Consider the following 20,290-nt stretch of genomic DNA (forward strand, 5'->3'; position numbering starts at 1 on the left):
TGTCTTCTTCTCCATCTTGGGAAGTACTATTTATCCTTAAAAGTCCAGTTTAAATATAAATCAGTGCCTCAAAGCAGCGCCTATCTGTGAATGCAGCAGACCTATTACAGAGCGCTGATTCCATTCTGTGAACTCTGAGTCCAGGGACCTGCCCCTCGTTTCTCTCAGCATCTCCATTGGCTACCGTCCTGCCTGACACACTGCAGATGAACAGTGCATCTTTGCTGCCTTATCCCCTCTCTCCTGCTTCTCCGCCAGGAATGATGTTCTCTAGCATCTCTGCACAGTACAATACAAACCTGAGAAAATAAACCAGGGTTATTTCTGTAGGGCTGGCCGCTGGGAGAGGAAATGGCTTTGCTCTTTATGATTTCCTTCTGATGAATTCCTGCTTGTGCAGAACTATTTCAGAAGCACACCGTGTGGTCATCTGTGAGCCCACAGAGGGGACGGGGCCTGAAGCTACCAGTGGACGGGGGTGGGGGGCGGGGTAGAGGGCAGTACATTCTGAAACAGAGAGGGCCCTCCCAGGCACCTCAATTCCCGAGGACTGGCTACAGAACGGTGAGCAATGCGGTCCACAGCGCTGGGGCTGTGAGACTCAAAAACGCTGCTTTCTCAGCTAACAAACACATTTGCAATTACTGACCATAGAGAAAGCTCTCTTGAAAATTCCATTTGCAAGAGATGATCTAACTGGGGATTGAAAGAGTACCTCCCGTCTTCATGAATGAGAACAAGTACACTTGTTACCTGAAATGCTTTGTTTTATTCCGTTGACTAGGAGAAAGCAAACCTACAAAATGAAGTTTGCCCAAATATCGCTCTCAAAGAACTCTTAACGGAATCAGAGTAACTAGAGCAAAAGCAACGTCTTGAGCAGGGGGACTCTGGATAGGACACCAAACACCAGACAGGCAACCTGGGCTGCGCCCTGGGTCTCTAGGTCAGAGGGGCGGAGAGCCCTCTGGGCACTACCTGGCCGCCTCTTTTGCCTTTTCATTGTGATTCAAGTTAGATTTGCCAATATCTTAAAGGGCCCATAAAAGGCATCTATAGAGTAACCTCCTTTCAAGGCCAGATGAAATTCAGTGGCTACTTTCTGAATTAACCCAGCGGCTCTTGGGTCTAAAAATAGCCGTGTTCCCGGCTCAGCCGATCACACCTTTAGGGCGCACGTAATACCAAGCATAAGCTGCTGGGTCCGGCTGAGGATTCAGGTCCTGCCTGCTCTTCCTACCACACCCTCATCAGCAAGAAAAGCAGAATCAAAAATGCTCCTATTTAATGCTAAGTCAAGCATACCTCCAGATCTAGCTTCCATTAACAAAAACAAAAATCCAAGGTAATGTGGTCGGCTCAACTCTCCAGGCAAATTAAACAGAATATTTGAAATCGGGAGCTATCTGGAATAGTCGGACTGGAACTCTCATTTCCTATGAGGTTTTCAAGGCCTTGGGTTCCCTGCTAGTATATTTTTTCTCTCTATCTAATGGATTTCAAGGCCATGTATAGGTTAACAATTTACCTTTTAAAATAACTATAACCCAAAACTCTCTTCTGAGTTTTAGACTTCTGTGCATTTCATTTTGGCTCTCAGACATTTGGGAAGACTAAATTAGGATTTTCAGTTTTACCCCTCCCACTCCCAGCAGTCTCCCTAACCTCATGTGACACCATCCACAGGGGATGCTATAAACACGGGATTCACTCTTGACTATTTTTCCTTCAGTCTCAGTTATTATTTTTCCTTCAGTCTCAATACTGATTATTTTTCCCAGTACTGAGTCCATCACTAAATTATGGTATTCTTCCTGTAAGATACATATGTAATTATATATGTATATACAAATGTGTATTACATATTAAACAGACACATTTTCCACTCATTTCATTACGTCTCCGCTATTACCACACTCTCTAAGCCAGCGGTTCTCAAAGTACCATCAGTATCATACAGTGACTCCTTAGGAAGATGAATATTTTGGCCTCCTTCCACTCCCAGACCTTCTGAATCAGGAACCTGGGTGTATGCCCAGCAATCTGTGTTTACACAAGCCCTCCAGATGATTCTGCAGCACACTGAAGTTTGTGAACCCCTTCACTAAGCCATCCTATTTTAGCTCGACAGCTGCAATTCACTCTTAATTGGTCTTTCTACTCCCATTCCTATTACCTTCTCAGCAAACAAAGGAATTTTTATTCCTAAATTTGATCCAGTCACTCTCCTGCTTTATAACTTCTTCATGGCTTTTACACGCGCTCAGAATAAAGTTTTTAAAAACATTTATTACAACCTACAAGGGGCTGCCTGCCTCGGCTCTTACCTACTGCCCTAACTTCTCCCCCTCCTCCTCCCTCTTTTCTCCCCTCGTGACACCACTGCCATGCCTGCCTTCTCCCGTGGCTCAGTGGGTCATTCATACGCCTCATCCAGTAGGTCCCACTCTACCTCCATCACTCTCTCTCCTGCCATATCTCTTATCACACTTTGGAATTTCCACATACATACATCTCTCTTCTTTACCATCCAGCTCTATCCTCAGTCTTCAGTTATCCAAGAACAGGGGCCATGCTTGTTTTGATATTATTGTGTTCCCACTGCCTCTTACAACATCATCACATGAGAGGTGCTTTTAAACAAAACAAAAAGTTGTTGAATGGCTAATTAAATACAGTCCTTATAAAGGATAAAATACAAATCCAACAAGGAGAACTGACATCAGTGTCGATGCTGGTTCTTAAAAATAGTGGACTTGAGAACTCCCAGCTAATACGTAAAGCGGGAGACGCTCGGCTGGGAGTCCTTGTGTAGGTGGACAAATTACACACGTTAGAAACTTAACACTGGTGCAGGGAATTATGCTGGAAAAGATGAACGCATTCATTTAACCTCTGGGGTCTTACAAGGGTCCTGAGCATCTCACATGTGTATCATGGACCTTGACTGCCCACCTTCAGTTCTGGCTGGCCCACCTGTGTATCATACAGGCAACACCCCATGAAGACACACCTGGGGTACGTTGGCCAGGCTATACTGCCTTGGTTGTGCTTTTGATTGCTACCCCTTGGGTTTACCCATGAGGTTCTGCTTATTTGTTTTGCTTGTATTTTCTATTTTTGCTTGCAAAATGTGTCTTGAGGTCAGGATACTTTCAGCATTCTGTTTGGTTTTGGACCTTAGCATTCACCGCTACTGTCCATCAATTCTTGGACTCCAGATCACAATCCTTTGGACCCAAACTTCATGTCAGCCCACAGGGACAGTGGGCCTTGAGATAAGGAGAACTGGACAGACACAAGCAGAGCCAGGCAGGACAATGTGCAAATGAGGTAGATGGCCCATCATGACTTCAGCATCGCCCCCCCCCATACTTGCTTTATGCACAACCCTCTTCTCTAAAAACCATGACCCAAGCCCCATTGCCCCCAAGACATCAACTCTGTGTTCTACGCTCAAAAAGCCTTGTTCTCAGTAATTTCCAGAGTACCTCCCAAGGTGTAGACCAATAAAGGCTAATGGCATCATTTCCAGGTTTGGAAGAGACAATGAAGGGACTCTTCTGGGATAGGGCCTATAAAATGGGTCATTGTATGTGTCAACTTGACTGGGCCATGGGTGCCCTGATATTTGTTTAAACATTGTACAGGTGTTTCAGGGTAAGATGGACATTTGAATTGGAAACCGAGGAAAGCAGACTGCCCTCCCTAGTGTGTGTGCACTTCAAACAACCTGTTGAAGGCCTGAACAGAACCACATCGAGGGACCTGCTGTAGAACTTTCTTGAAGTGTAACCCAGTCCAGTGAATCTCAATAGAAGAGGCGATGCAGTACGCCTTCTCCTCTGACTTCCGCCACCCCTGCACCCCAGGCTCCAGGACCTTACCCACCAAGCTCCGGTCTGACCCATTTTAGTTCCTTCCCGTTGGGGAGGAAAAGCAGGACATGTGTGATGGGCTGAGCTCCAGCCATGCGGGTCTCCGGTAGGATGGAGGTATCCTAGCCCGTGAGTTTAAAGGAATATTTCAATAGTCACAAATAAGGCACTAGAAGTACTACTAGAAGCACATTTTTTAATGTTGAACCTGATGTATTAAGAAAGTAAAAAAGATAAATAAATAAAAGGGGGCTGGAAGGCTGTCAGCTAACATCTAGGCAGGCGTATTCCAAACAGGGCCACTTCAGGGGAACATCAGTGATAATCAGGCAAGGCCACTCCATGACTATGATGGAACAAGATAAACAAGGCCACTCCGCCATCACGTGTGAAACGAGACACAAACAAGGATACTCCACAACCACAAAAATAACCAGACATCTCCTTTCCCAGTTCCCATAAGCACCTACTATTCATTTTTAGGCGTAATTCTCGCACATCTCTTATGCTCTGATCTCCTAGGTAAAAATCACCAAGAGACCCAATCATCAAATTGTCTCCACTTCCTAAGAGGATCCAACCCAAAAAAGATCTCGAGAAAGTATTAAAGTATTAGCTGGTAACTTGTTCGTTAAGCTATCAGAACCTCATATTAAATGAGATGACTCACACAGTTGCTGAGTAGCTCAGGCATGAGCTCCACAAGCATTTCCTATCGCCGCCATCATCATCACTGTTATTCCTGGTTATCAGTCTCTGCTGATGCCTGTAACACACTGCATGTTCACTTGCAGATGCTCACAGACAAGAAACCTCTGCCAAACTTAGCACAATAAATGTCTGTTCATTCATCATGTAAGCAAAGGAAGAGGAACAGGTAGAACTCACATTGAGCTGCAGTTCATCTGTCCACTGTCCAATCAGACGGTAACCAGGGTTGGTGGTGTTTGTGGCCTGGTACTGAAAGATGTCGTAACGCCCAGGTGCGTCCCCGTTCTTGTTAAACATTACTGGTGTGCCCGCACTGCCTGAGGAATACAAGAAAATGACAGACTTCAGTTAAATTACAAGATTCCTTCTGTCTCTTACGCCCTGGATAATGGTCTGGAGATCTGGTGATGAGCAAAGTAGGTAACCCCACTGTTTAACAGGTTCACCCCAAATGTTTCCTGAAACTTACTGGCAAGTCATCACTGTGGTCCGTGAATGCAGACTATAGAAGATGGGAAGACGACCTGCTTTCCGCTTTAAACAAGTCCAATTTTTCAATGTCTTAAAGTATTTTATTCTACTTTGTCCTTTCTTATAAGGAATAAAAATTAAATGCATTATTTTCCAAAGAAAATCTTAAGTTTTGTTGTTGCTATTATTATTATTATTATTTTACTATTATTATTAAGTTTTCACTAAACACTAAATTGTGGTCAATAAAATAAATCATTTCAAGAAATAAATAAAAGCATTTTAAAAGGGAAATGTAAGAGAACTGAAAAACAAGCACAAAAGTTCACTTAAAAACATACTTGGATACTGAACGCATTTAAAAAATACGTTTTGATGATTATTTGTTTCATAGGACAGTCACCCTAAAATGCTTAGCAGTGTGCCTGGTAAAGGCTTTATAAACAATGATTTCTTTCTCAGTTTCCTATTTGGGTCTTATTTAAAACATTTATCCTCAGATAAAACCAATTTGGAGGGCAAAACTCAGACACCAAAGTCAATTTTAAAAGACTAATGTGTGTACTGAGAGTGTATATATATGTTCATATATTTATAAATATATAATTTTATATTTGTATATATAGTTATATATATATATATAAAATTCAATATATATTTATATTTATATTGAAAGTTGGTTGTGAGCGAAAAGTCCCTCAATATTAACCATAAGGAACAAATGGCAAACCTTACAGAGAATGGAAGATGTGAGTTTTGGTTACTTTCAGCAACAGTAACAAAGGAATCACCAGAAGTTTGGTAGCTCAGCGCTCTCTCATGATCCCTTGGAGACAGGAAAAGTTCCGCTGGCTCAAGGGGATGTGACTAGTGTCTACCCTGCCTTAGTTTAACACCAGAGCATTGTTCCCAGCAGAAAACAGGGCTCTGCTTCCTGCCTTTTACAGAGAAGTTTAGAGATCAATTACAAGCTGAAACAGAATCACTGAGAACAGGAGTTCATTTTGCTATTTATAGGGGAGCCGCACAAGTCTCAGGTGATGAAAATAAAGTACTTTTGATAATTCTCATTAAAAAACTGAAGATGCTGATGGTGGCAGGGCTCTGCATCTGGTTAGCAGTCATTGACTTCTGCAGGATTTGGGCCAACATGGTATTTGCATTAATGACATGGATGAAAGAACAAAGGCATGATAAATGGATTGGAGAGACTATGCTTAGAACAGTAAATATGGATGCTGACACTAAGGAAGCGGGAATGATGCTGAGAGTTACCCAACACAAACTGTCACACACCCCAAGATAAAGCTAGAAAAAGGGTCCAGAAAGGGGGATAACGTATCTGGTGACAAGAGGCACACAGAGTTGCAATCCTAGGGTAAAAGTTACTCCTCTGGAAGGGAAGGCCCAACACAGAAGCTGGGTACCAGGGGCAGCTATAAAAAACTCCACGCTATCTCCACACTATTCATTATTTTTCAGGAAGACATTAATATTCAGATTGCACATTGAATACTAGGATTCATCTTGTGCTTTGCTATAATTCTACAGCTTCTACTCAGTAAATAATATGACTTAATTAAGCTTTTCAGTCTTTGCGAAGAGAGAGGAAGATGATTGGAGGCCTGGAGCTATGAAGGATCTCAAGCCCACCAGGAAAATATTCATCAGGATGGTACCCACCTCACCTGTCTCCCTTCTTACAATCTTTTGAGGAGAAATGATCCCTGCAGTTCCCTTTCTGTTCTCACTAAAGTTCATGCTCTAAAAAATAAATAAATACAGAAGAAGAGCTGAACAGCCTATCTAAGTGACTGGTAACAGCGTATTGTGTGGCTTTGACCTTTCTGATGGATTCTATAATGCAACTGGCATGTTTTGGCAGTTTTTTTTTTTTTCTCCACAAAACTTCTTTTAAACAGCACTCCTGAACTTCTTGAAAGAGAAAAAGAGTCACTGAGTTTAATGAACTCTATAGTAAAAAATAAATAAATAAATAAATAAATAAATAAATAAATAAATAAATAAAAGATAAAACAAATCCAGAGAAAATAAGTAAGTTATCAAAGGAGAAGTGATCACCTGCAGAAATCTCTACCAGGAACCTGGGCCAGAAGGCAAGGGTCCTAAGGTAAAGAAAGCAGGGATACTGGGAGAGAATGATGGGAGATGGAAGGCACTCAGGTACGAAGTCTCCTTCCCAGATGAGAGTATCTGAGTATCATTCCTTTCTTCCTGGTTTGAGAAGGATTTGGGAAGTAGGTTGCTCAGATCACAAAACAGCACTCAGCATCAAAGTATTTACCTGACAGGTTCTCTCTTCTCTTTTTGCCTCCCCATGCACAGACTCCAGAAATGTTGCACTGATTTGTGTTCCAGCTAATCTTTTGCTGCTCAACAAACTATCCTAAAACATACTGCTCAAAAAAAAAAAAAAAAAAGACAACCTGTATTTTGCAATTGGGGCAGGGATTGGCAAAAACAACCCCTCTCTGGTCCACTCACAGCAGCTGGGGCAAGTTGCAGCTCACATGTCTGACAACTGAAGCCGGCTAAACAGTTTGTGACCCAAGCTGGGGCTCTGGCTGGGACACCCGCATGTAGCTGGTCCACTGGCTTCTTGGCTTCCTCCTAACATGGTAGCCGTGTTCATAATACGGAAGTCCCACGAGAACCAGGCAGAAGCCCTATTACATGTTATGCCTTAAAAGTCACTTGTTGCTACTCCTCTATTAGTCACTCAGATTTGAGAGAAGGGAACACAGATCTCACTCCTCAGTGAAGGAAAGCTAACTTCATGTTTCGAGAAGAGAACATGAGATGCGCCATCTATATTAAATATATCCCGACCCAATCTGTTCTTTGGAAAGTAGTAAATCAAGGTACAGACATACTTTAAGTTAAATACTTCACAATGTGGCAATTGTCTAAGATTGTGTATCCAAGACAACAAATGCGTGAAACTTTTAAGTGTTGACATCTGGTTGGATAGGCCAACATCATCGAGAGAGAACTAAAATTCAGTCTCAGGTCATTGCATTCATTTGGGATGCAGGAAAAGATGGCTAGGAGTGATGAAGACAAAATTAGCCATCTTTTCTGTTGGTGCACAAGAGGAGGTTAAGTATTTCGTGAAGATGTAGTCAATAGTTTTAGAACATTCTATTATCGTTTCCTAAATTGATGCTTTTATAAATGTGATGGTCAGAGTTGTTAAATTGTACTCTCCTGGTCTGGAACAAAACTCCGAGGAGTATAGAGCATTTTATACGAATGTAACAAGAGAGCACAATTAGGCTTATTGAGAAAAAGAAACATTAAATTTCTAAAACATGCAAAGGAGAGGCTACATTTTTAATAACAGACCAGAAGGGAAAGAGACTTGAATTTTAGATCTGCCTCTTATTTCCTAGCTGTAAAGTCTCGGAGAAATATCTTCTGCTCTCCAGGATTTGATTTCTTTATTTAAAAATCAGGAAACTGAGTGACTAAACAATGTCAAGTTTCTTTTCACCCTAATAGTTGCTCACTTAAAGTGACATGAAAACCACTTCACTAAATCTAACACAGGTTTTTTGTTTTTGTTTTACAAAACTGTTGAGCCCCATTATTAACAAATGTCACAGTACCCCAGAAGTCTCCTGCCTGTCCCCATGGCAGAAAGAAATATCACCAGAGTAAAGGAGATCATGGTGAACACACAGCATGATTACTATGATGCCAAAGAGAGAAACAATTGGCCCTTTCTGTAAACTCCCACAGAGCCTTTGTTCTAAGATGGAACAGCAGGCATGTTGCAGTAACCCCTTCCTCTCAGATGCTTAATAATAGTCAAGGGAGCAGGCCATGGTGTTATGCCCTAGGTACAAATTACAGCATCATCACAACCTAACTGTGTGGCTTTGAGCGTCATGAGTCTTGGTTTCTCTGTGAATCAGTTTCCTTACTAGTGAAAAAAATACATGAAGGAAGGAAGGAAGGAAGGAAATGATCTAAACCATTTGGCATTTTGAATATTAAGTAAGCCAACACACAGAAAGTACTTAGCAGTTTGCTGCACACGGTAATCATTTGATAAACACAGGCCTGTGTCCAATCAGAAACTCAGCAACCTGGGCTCCTCAGTGGATAAAATCATCTTAACACAGTGATTCTACAAGCATTATCTGGAAGAAGAATCTGATGAGAATCACCAAAAACATCCCCCAAATGAATTTTTGTTGTTATTGTTGTTGTTACTAGTGTAAGAATGGTCACGTGTACCTATGGACCATAATTTAAAGCCCAGAAACTGACCCCAGGATATGTAATAAAATTTATATATGCTTGGTTCTGGGGAAATTAATGTTTTGTTTTAAGAGCTTCTGTAAGATCAGGAAAAAACTACAAAACGAAGATCATATGTAGTTGAACTATTTTCTGGCTATATACATTATCATTTTTGTCTCTATCTTAACTCAAAAACTCTTGGTTCTAAAATCAGATGTGGCTTCTCTTCACTGAGTTACTCGGTAATTCATGAATGATTGATAGGATATTGTGGCTTTAAATGGATTGTTATTTACAAGCAGAGAAGCAAGAAGACTTTTTTTAACCATAATATAATTACCTAAACCAGGAAATTAACATTGATAGAATACTATTTAAAACTAATCCTCAAGTTTTATTAGAAGTTCTTCCACTGTCCCATTAATATCCTTCTTTTTTCTGGTTTAAGATCAATGCTCCCACATTGCATTTAATAGTAATGTCTCCTTAGTTTCTTCCAGTCTGGAACACTTCCTCCATCTATCTTTTCTCATGACCTGGACACTTCTGTAGAGTACTAGCCAGTTAATTTTGTAAGACGTTTTTCAATTATGGATGTCTGATGCTTCTTCATGGTTAGATTGAGGCTATATGGTTTTGGCAATGAGGCCTTAGAAGTGATGTCCTAACCTTCCCTGGGTGTCTCATAACAGGAGGCAGTGATGCTATGAAGTCTCATTACTGTGATGCTGACCGTGGCGACTTGGTGAAGGGCTGTCTTCCAGGTTTCTCCACTTCAAAACTGCTCATTCCCCCTCTGTAATGAGTATGTTCCACGATGAAGGATACTTTGAGATTATACAAATATCTTATTTCTCCTCCTACTTTAGCCCAATCATTTTAGCATCCACTGATGAGTTGTGCCTGAAACAGTTATTACTGAGGCCAGTGCAAAACGGTGATTTTTGTATTTCCATATTTGCATCATTCCATCACCCTGGCCCTTCTCCTGCATTTATGTATTCAATTCAATTATGTATTTATATCAGTATGGACTCACTGAGATTTGTTATATTCTATGAGTTTAATCCATGGTTGGCCCAGAATTAGCCAATGGCATCTTCTGCAAGTTGGTTTTGGTGCCCTCTCAACGTGACCCCAGCAGTTTTCGAGACATTCTCACTTGGTGGCACATGATGTTTCCAACTCATCTTGTACGTGTCCTGCCCTGGCCCCTGAATCAATGGTTTAATGAGGGAGCCCTAGTTTTTTCATTGGAGAATGGCATTTATAAATACAATGTGGGTGTTAGATGTAGCCATTTCTACCGAGGTGTCATTTCTTCTAGGCCCTCTCAATGGACAGAACTAGGCATTAAACGTTTACGTACATAAGCAATGTACACATATCCATGTATCTCCCCATCCGCGTGTACATTAACAGCCCTGTGATCATGCTGGTATCTTCTGTTCTAATCCGACACAGTAAGATTTATTTGAGCTTCCTCTCATCCTTATTAGCAATTTCTTTCTCTGACAATCAGAGACCTGCCTCTCATTATCCACATTACTTTAATTGAACCTCTCAGCCCTCTGATGCACATAAACAATCTTCAGAGTCCTGACAAAACACATAGTAATGTACTAACTATTGTATAATATCTGTGTACAGAAGTCTTTAGTCTTACAGTATATAGTCAAATTCTGTCTTCTAAAATTATTTGCACTCATTTTTTTCTTCCTCATCCCCTTTCGCGTGGTTATGTCATTCATATGTAATGTACTTAGGTTTATTACCATATTAAATTTTGTACTACACGTATGTAATGGGTTTTTTTTGATTGAGATATAATTGACATTTAAGATGGTTAATTTTATGTGTCAGCTTGACTGGGGATGCCCAAATAGTTGGTAAAATTTAATTTCTAGGTGCAGATGAGGAGATTTCTGGCAGAGATTAGGATCTGAATTGTTGAACTGAATAAAGCAGATGCCCTTCCCTCAATGCGGGCAGGCATCATCCAGTCCCTTCAGGGTATGAATAGGACAAAAGGCAAAAGAAGGGCAAATTCACTCTCTCTCCTTGAGCAGAGACACCCATCTCCTCCTGCCCTTAGACACTGGAATTCCTTGTTCGGTGGCTTTCAGACACAGATTGGGACTTACACCACCAACCCTCATTCCAAGGCCTTGGCACTTGTACTGAACCACACCACTGCTGCCCTGGGTCTCCAGTTTATAGATGGCAGGTGTGAGATGTGTCCTTCATCACTGCATCAGCCAATTCCTACACTCAACCTCCTATTCTCTCTCTCTCCATACATACATAGCCTATCGGTCCTTTGTCTCTGGAGAACCCTGACAAATACAATCCACATTTGGGCAAATTTTAATTATTTATTTAGGTTTTGGTATGTGGAGCATTAAGATGTTTTAAGAGTCAAGACTACCTTAAAGGGGTAAAAGGTATGATCAGAGAAATGGTACTCTTCCTTTATGCCTTCTACCCTAACCACCAATTTTCCCATCCACCCATCTCTTTTAGGTAGAACATTAATTTCCACCAGAATTTTATACTTTGAGAAATACGTTTGTAATCTGAAATTGGTGGTTGGTGTGGACAGATTACAATCATTACTTCGATTAACTTGAGTACCTAGAGCAACTGTCCCTTCCTTATCCTCTTATCCCTTCCCATTTGTCCTTACATTCACTGAGGAAAAAACTGGCAAAAAAACAAAAAACAAAAAACCCAACACTTCTACTTTAAGAAAAGGAGGCCAAACCATGACCTCCCAAAATTCATTCATTCATTCATTCATGGCCTCACTCACTACTCATTCAATCCTATAACTGATTCAATCATTTGAAATTATATAGTCAACATGCTCAAGAGTAAATAACCATCCAACTACATAACTTACGAAATGCAGAATGCCAACAACTAGGACTTCGAAAAGGGATGGATGTTTGGAGACTCACCATTGAAATTCACGTTGCGAATATACTTCAGCAACTTCTTGCCCCCAGCTTGCTCCATCTCCGGACAGACACCCCGGTAGTCAGCACAGAGGTCCTTGTTCATGTGATGCAGGGCGTGAGCCATTGCGTACACGGCGTCAATCACGAACTGAACTTTACCCTCCTGCTCATAGTTGGAATCTTTTCCAATCCTCTCCTGTCCTGCACATTAAAACAAGGAACACACACAAAGATTGGTGTTGAGTAGGATGCTTAAATTTGCATTTACTTCCATCAAAGCTAAAGAAAACAGAGCTTTGGAGAGTATACCACATATCCATGTTTGGCTACCACGTCTGGTGGTTTTAATAGCTCTCGGTATTTGACTTCGGAGCACGTGACACAAACCCTCCTGGTGTCCTAGACACATTTTAGAAGCAGCACTCCAAATGATTACAACAGCTTTTGGAAGAAGTCAACACACTATTTATTCCAAACACAGTGGTGTATATAGAATGAAGGGGTTGCTGGGATTAGAAGCCGGGCTGTCACGTTCGGATCTTCAAAGCTCACTGCGTCTGCAAAGGTGAGGGCCCGAAAGAAAATGATAGAAAACAAACTAAATTCCCCCCTGAACTCGTGACCTTCTCCTATATACCTCCTCCACTCCCTGTGCCATCTCAGCTGTTGGGATTACTGGATGCTCAGATGCTCAGGCCAGAAACCCTGGTGCCATTTTCTATTCTTTCCTGTCTCTCACTCCACATTCCCACATCTATTGAATGAACAGCCCAACCTCTCAAACACTGAACAGTTTTGGCCACGCTACCAACGCCTTATTTATTTGTTTCTCATCTCCCATCAGGATGCAATGCTAGCAGTCTTCCTCTGTGCTCATATTTTCAAACCACAGAGCTAATCACCTTGGCCCCAAGCTCAGAATTCCTCAATGGTTCTCCACTGCCTACAAAATCAAATCCTAATCTCCTCTCCTGACAATGGAGGGTGTTCATCATTTTGTTCCTGTCTGCCTAACAACAAGACTGACAGTGATTAAGAGCCCTCCACTGTGCTGGAAGCTTTATGTACATTCTTCTCATTTCATCCTCACTTTGCGAGCTAAATATTATTAATCCTCATTATACAGATGGGAAAGCTGAGCCTTACAGAAATCAAATCATCTTCCGGAGGTCATGCACCGGTAGAGCAATGATGACAGCTCGGGTTTATCAGAAGCCAAAATTAACATTTATCTCACATCATTAGCCTAACCTCACCTTTTTTCCCACAATCCTTTTGAAAATTTTTTTGCTCCAGACAGTATGGTGATTTTTTTTCCTGAATACATCATCAACTCTAACATTACCTTTTCACATGGTCTTTGGTTTGCCAGAAATGTCCCTCCTTGCTTTTGCCATCACAACTGAATTCTCTCTCCATGGCACAATTCAATGGTTGCTTACGCTTAGTCTTTCAAATATTTTAATAAACCATTTCAAATCTTTATTATAAAACTAAGAATAGCACAATATTTTAATGCTCTACCACTTTCTGTTTTGTTGTTGTTTTCCTTATGTCCCCAGTACTGGACACAGCATTTAGTATCTAAAAGATTCTAAACAATACCTGTATTAATTTATGCAAGCATTATGTACACGATCCTGCCAGGAACTCTCTTTAGACCTCATGTCCCTGTGTGACAAGTAATTACCCAAAGATTAAATTCCACTTTCACAGCAGTATTTCCCCAATTGTTTTCTATAGTACATTTGTGTCATGGAGAAACAATAGGAATCATACAATCCCTTTTCCTGCAAAACAAAGAGCTCCTGACAGTCACTGTGTTAAATATTATTAGATTTCTTTACTTAGAGACTGTTTCAGTGCATTTAATATAATGTAAAGTATAATTTCCAAGAAGGAAGTTCAGAATTTCCCAAAATTATGTGGACTGGTATTTTTCCTTCTTAGAGCACACATTACTATCTCAAACAGCACTTTTGTATTTTATATGTATCTCATTTAAATACCAATCAACCTCATGCTCACTGCTTGTCACTGGGTCCACACCTTTTCAGTGTGTGTAGAGCAGTATTTTTTTTCTTTTTTTTGAAAAACATAAAATTCGCCATGAATCCATACTGTTCCAATTCAAATTCTGGACTACAGGGTTTTTACTAATCTTGACACTCTTACGCCTTTGCCACATTTTCTTTCATAGAAGGAAAATCCTGGTTCTTAATGACACCATTATAATTATTCATTTGCTTTAATCCACAATACACAGATAACATCCTTAGAGTAACAATTACACCTACCAAACAGTCTAGAAACTGTAGTGTCATGAACAGCTTTGGGCAATTTTATGTTTTTTAATTCTTGTCTGAATATTTTGGTGACTGATTCTGATCAACGGTATTGCTTTGTTAAAGAGTAAATTCATACACATTTTTGCTAAATATTGGCAAGTTCCCCTCTAATGACTTCGCACTACTTTGCTTTCCACCCAGCAAAGAATGAGAGTGTTTGTTTTCCAACTACCTCAACAAACAAGTTACGTCCTCAAACTTGGATTTCTGTCAATCAGATATGTGAGAAATGCTACCACAGTCTATTTTTATTTGCATTTTTCTTATTATAGGAGAGGTTGAACATCTTTACCTATAAAGTCTATTGTATGTCTTTTCTGCAAATTGTTTATAATCTAGCCAATTTTTATAAAAAGTTGGTCCTCTGCTCTATTTTTAAAAGCTTTTTATTAATTAGTCTTATTAATTCTTTGAGATTAAGTTGCAAATATTTTTACTGGTTTGCTATTTTTCTTTTATACACTTTAGGTATTGTCCAAATAAAATATTAGATTAAAAATTATTTTTCCAAAAATTAATTTATTGTCTTATTGTTTGTGGATTTTCAATCATGTTTGGAAAAAATGCTCCCACTCCCAGAGTAAAGAATATTCCATCCATGTTTTCTTCTAGTACTTCTATAATTTTATTTTTTAAACTTAGATATTTCATTCACTTGGAATGTATTTTGTTCTGCAGTGTCAAGAATCAAAATGTTATCTTTTCCCATACAGTTAGTCAGTTATTGTAACATACACCAGTTCATCTTTTTAAACTGATCGGAAGCACTTCATTTATTATACATAAATTTCCATAAGTAATTACATCTATTTCTGGATTTTTTAAATCCATGTCATTGTTTGGTTTGTCTATTCATGTGCCAATACTCCAGTTTCAATTAAAAGAGCTTTGTAACATATTTTAATAATGGGTAGAGTTGGCCCCTCTCTCACCAGAATTGTTGCTTTTTTTTCCCCTCAAATCTTCCTGGTTATTTTTGTTTATTTACTCCAACGAGCTTTATTAACTACCTATCTGTTGCAAGAAAAGGAAAAAAAAATGTAATGTTACATTTACTGGGTTTACATTGTGTTTATAAATAAACTTAGAACAGAAATCTCTGTAAAGGTGAGAATTCCCATTTGTGTCTTACCATTTGCTCAAATCTACATTTGCTTCCTTCAACAGTGTTTTAAAATTTTTCTCACATGGGTTTTGAGTGTTTCCAGGAAAGGCAGCCTTGGTGTTTTATTTAGTTTTGCTATTAAAATATGGTTTTCTTTGCTATGTATTCCCAAGGGTTTTGAGTTGCATACATAAAAGCTATTCTCATTTTTTTGTGGTTGTTTTATTATTTTTCAACTTTCCATCACAAAAAAAGTTTAAATGTAGAGCAAGGTTGAAATAACTACACAGTGAACTCACCAACTAGATTCTTACAGTAACATTTTACTTTACTTACTTTATAAGGCAATTCATTTTCTAATATTAATTTTACAACCTGCTACTTTACAAATTTCTCTTATTTATAGTGCTTAAAAAAGGCAATCTTGATGGCATTATGGCCATTATAAAATATGTACTATGAAACAGGTTCAGACTAGTAATTCAGGAGAGCAGTTTTTAAACTGCATTTATAAAGACATTCATCTCAGAAAGAATGCCTTGAAAAATAACTGCAATATTTCAGATTGTGAAGCATTTCATTATGTGTGAAACATTACAGACTTTAGTCCTTTCTTGAAGAGTCACCAGGCCCATTAGCTTATTAAACACTGTGAGAAAAGGGGGTTATATTTGTCTCTCGGGCTACAAGGATTTGACCTGTTTAGTCTTATATCAAGAAAATCAGAACTGGGAAATTCATTAAAAAAACAACAAAAAGCTAACTTGACTTCTCCTACTGTGGCACACACAACTGTGTGCCAAGTTCAGAGTCCGGTTACTCATCTACCACTTGGCCTTCCTCCCCTAACTGAAATCTGGTTCTCTTCAGGTATTGACAGCCACCATAGGAGCGAGGGGTTCTGGACCCCTCCTGAGCCTCACTGAGTCAATCCTCTTGGTCTAAGCCAATTCAACTTCCTTGGCAAGGGCTGATTTGGGAACAGGCATGGGACACAATTCTATACAGTGAGATGTAAGAAAAGAGTTTATTGAGGGAACTCCCGAGAAAGTTTATTTGCTCTTAAAGAGAGATTGTATTCAATTGTCTCAAAAGTATCACCCCTCCACATAACACACACACACATATCCGCAGTTATTCCAGTCATTTTGCAGTCCTCAGGCAATGACACAGCACACAAATAACAGAATAAAAATGTGGTAGGGATGTAAAAATCCAATTGAGTTGCAAGTTAGCCAGGCCTAGAGTCACCCTACATTTTTCCTATGTGACATCTTCAATGGCTTATCCACTTGACTAACGCTTGATATTCAATATTTTCCAGGTTTATCTGAACACCACACTTCTTATTCACGTACCATTTTACAACATCTTAAGGGTCTAGTATAAGCATGCCCCCCCAAAAAACTGCAAAAAAAATGTAATTTTAGAAGTATTTTTAACAACATAGACTAAAATAAAAAAAAAGAAAGCATTTTCAATCAGTTCCTAGTTAACAGCTCATTCTTTGAATCCTTGTGATGAACTGAGATGTCACGTTCTTTTCTTGAATGAAGTTCATCCTTTCATCACGTTTCCCAAGAAAGGATCTGAGGTTTAGATAAAATGAGAACTCTGAAGTATTCATTTTTTTTTTTACTTCTCCAGTAGGCACAGAAATTCTCCTTTTAAAGTCTCCTGATTTTCTGTTGCACTGTTATTTTTATCCAAAGAGTTCAGTATTTATCTTCAAAACACACTCTTTCAAACTTCTGTTGAATAAACTGTGAGCTGCACGACACAAGAATAATTTACCACCCCTCTCACAACCGGAATTTCTAGAGTTCATTCTGCTGGTGAGGTCTTCTCTCTTTGAAAGACCCACTTATTTTGTCCCTTTGAACCAACTGCTTTCTCAGAGTATATGCCTTAGTTATTATGCATGAGCTAACAATGAGGGAGGAAAAAACGCAAAGAAAATGCAAGAAATTATGGAATTGAAATTATTAATATAAACAATCCCATTTCAATGGGAAAAAGGAAAGAGAGAGAGTTGGGCAGAGGCAGGAAACAAAGATATTTGCTAGTGTGAACTGAAAAACCTCCCAGGAAGGTTCTGCAGACTTGAACTACTGGCCCACTGTTTACCTTATGTTTCTCAGGGAGTGATAAATTGTAATTTTGATTTCAAATATTAATTGCAGTTATTTGCTTCTGGAAGACCCTTCTCTGGTCATGTATATTTGTGCTGGCTAAGCCTTCAAACCTTGTGTTACATAAATATATTTCATTGAATGGAGAGCCACAGACTTAAAAATTTCTTGAGGCTAAAGTCCTGAGAAGAACTGTAGATAATTAACTAAAATACTAATGCTTGGATATACTGCAAATGATAAATACCCTAATAAAAACAGGAAAATAATACATTGCAGGAGCTTTGAGAAGAGTTGGGGTGCATTTTGGTAGCAATAAAACTGCTAGATTCTGGATAAAGAGGATGCAGGGATGGAGGGTGGATATCCTGGAGCACTAGAAAATCTTGCAAGGTTCTGAAAAAATGCTACCCTTAGCTTGCAAGCCTTGTCAAAATGCAACTGCAGTCCCTTCCATAATTTAAAAATAAATAACTCAGTTTACTGGATTTTTTTTTCTTTTCATGCATATACATTTCTAAGATGAATGTTAATGGTAAAATAAGATTCTGTTTTATATAAATTTGCTTTGCTGCCTTTTTTTTTAAAAAAAATTTTTTTGCAGTGACCCTTATCTATAGAATCTCAGAGTAAAAACCCATGGCAGGAAATCTCAGTAGAAGGAAAGTCAGAAGGTCTAGATTGAGACAAAAACCTTCACTGTTGCTGCCCCTCTGTTTGGAAGTGAGACTGACTGAAAATTAAATGAGCTCAGCCACTCATGCAAGGAATGATGGGGTTCCCTGTCCTACGGCTGCAGGCAGCCTGGGCCCACTGTGTTCCTCCAGTGCACCACGCTCTGTGCTAAGCACTTCTCATGGTTTCCTGTTTAACCCTCACAACACTTTCTTGGGGAAATGCTATTATTTTTTCCATCTGTGATCCATTCCCAGTCTCTCTGTTACTTCACTCTACATCATAGACCATTAGCTAAACGGTTCCCTCCATATCTGCACTTGGGAAAGCGATGAACCTGAGTTTCCCCCTTAGATTATTTTCAAGTTTAGATTTGAGCCACCAATAATCTCAAAGTTCATGGTAGCCATAATTTTTACCTCCTCTTATACACACTGCATCTTTTTGCTTGAGTTTCCTGCAAGGAGGAAATGGGTGGTTTTGACAACTACCATCACATTCTTCCCTGACTTTTCCTTGAGCGGAAAAGACAATGCCCAGAGAAATCGCCAAAAGGCTGGCAGAAGGACGACAACAAAACCAAACTGCCAGATGACTTCCCAGCTAACCCCTTACCTTAGATCACCAAAATGGGATTTTAACTGAACCATTAACATCCCAATGTTTTGAAACAGACACACTGAGTACTGCATCAAAGATTCAGAAAGAATTCTAGCAAAAGAGAACAACAATGCCTAGCCACAAACCCTCATTTCTAACCACTTCCATGCAGGATGCTTCCCAGAAGACTATTTGTCATTTACAACTGGGTTTTCTTCCACAATTCCATTTTCGATTTCCAGGTAAGTGCAAGTTAAGATATGTGCGGTGAGTAACTGTAGGATAGGAGTAGGGCACCCAGGGCAAAGGATTGGAAGGACTGTCCCAGCTCCAAGTTCCACACACCCCAAATGTGTGGAAGGCGTTTTGAGATACTCAGCGAAGGACTTTATGTCCAAGAGCCGTCTGTTTTAGGTCATGCAGCCAACTGAGCAAGAACTGAGAACATTACTTCTGAAACTCACACGAGAAACCTTGGTATCCCAAACAGAACGAGATCTGGTTTCTTAAAGAAGTGCATAGATTCTGTTCCCATTTCTCACATAGATTTCCTCTCTTCTGATTTCTTAGGCTAAATTTCTGTTTATACAGTTTCAGTTGCTTCTTCTAAGCAAACGGTAAAAATCACCACGGAAGCAATCTTTCCAAAAGTGACCTCAAAATTAAAACCATAGATATATACACTGCTGTAGATGCCTCTTCTCTTAACCCATTCATCACAGGAGCCCCTTCAATAATGAGGTTCTGCTCCTCTGAAAGTCAGTGTATGCCATTCCATGAATTGCATTTAGGTAGAACTCTCAGAATATTAAACAATGTATTAAAAATGTATTTAGACACTAGATGAAATAACGGATCTGTGCAGTCAGTATGAATAGCTGCTAAAACCTGGAGTGACAGGCTGATGAGAACTGTAGAGCCCACAGGTCGGGAGGTCAGCACTAGAACCATCATGAATTTTTTCCTTTCTTCTCTTTCTCCTCCCCCACCCTCCTCCTTCTTTGCTTCAGACATTAGCAAGTTAGTTGTCTTAATTTAGAAAATGTCACTGTATATATGTGTATGGGTGGGTAAGCCTGTAAAACTAAAAATTTCACACACACACAAACACATTTTCAGAGGGAAAATGAAAACACAGACT

General features: G+C 39.6%; 1 protein-coding gene across 21 annotated transcripts in view; it reads right to left on the minus strand.

Annotated features, from left to right (window-relative positions):
• Positions 1–20,290, minus strand: part of GRM7 (glutamate metabotropic receptor 7) — a 770,235-nt gene that overhangs the window by 255,657 nt on the left and 494,288 nt on the right. For all 21 annotated transcript variants that reach the window (XR_004142565.2, XR_004142567.2, XR_004142566.2 and 18 more), the window contains 2 exons: positions 12,290–12,490; positions 4,767–4,906 (listed from right to left, as the gene is read on the minus strand). Coding sequence is in view for 7 of the 21 variants with exons in the window: in XM_010984985.3 (XP_010983287.1) it covers positions 4,767–4,906; positions 12,290–12,490 (341 nt within the window). In the remaining 14 variants the exon portion in view is untranslated. The remainder of the gene's footprint in view (positions 1–4,766; positions 4,907–12,289; positions 12,491–20,290) is intronic.

Source organism: Camelus dromedarius, chromosome 17 (assembly GCF_036321535.1).
Source record: "Camelus dromedarius isolate mCamDro1 chromosome 17, mCamDro1.pat, whole genome shotgun sequence".
In the NCBI taxonomy this organism is placed as follows: domain Eukaryota; kingdom Metazoa; phylum Chordata; class Mammalia; order Artiodactyla; family Camelidae; genus Camelus; species Camelus dromedarius.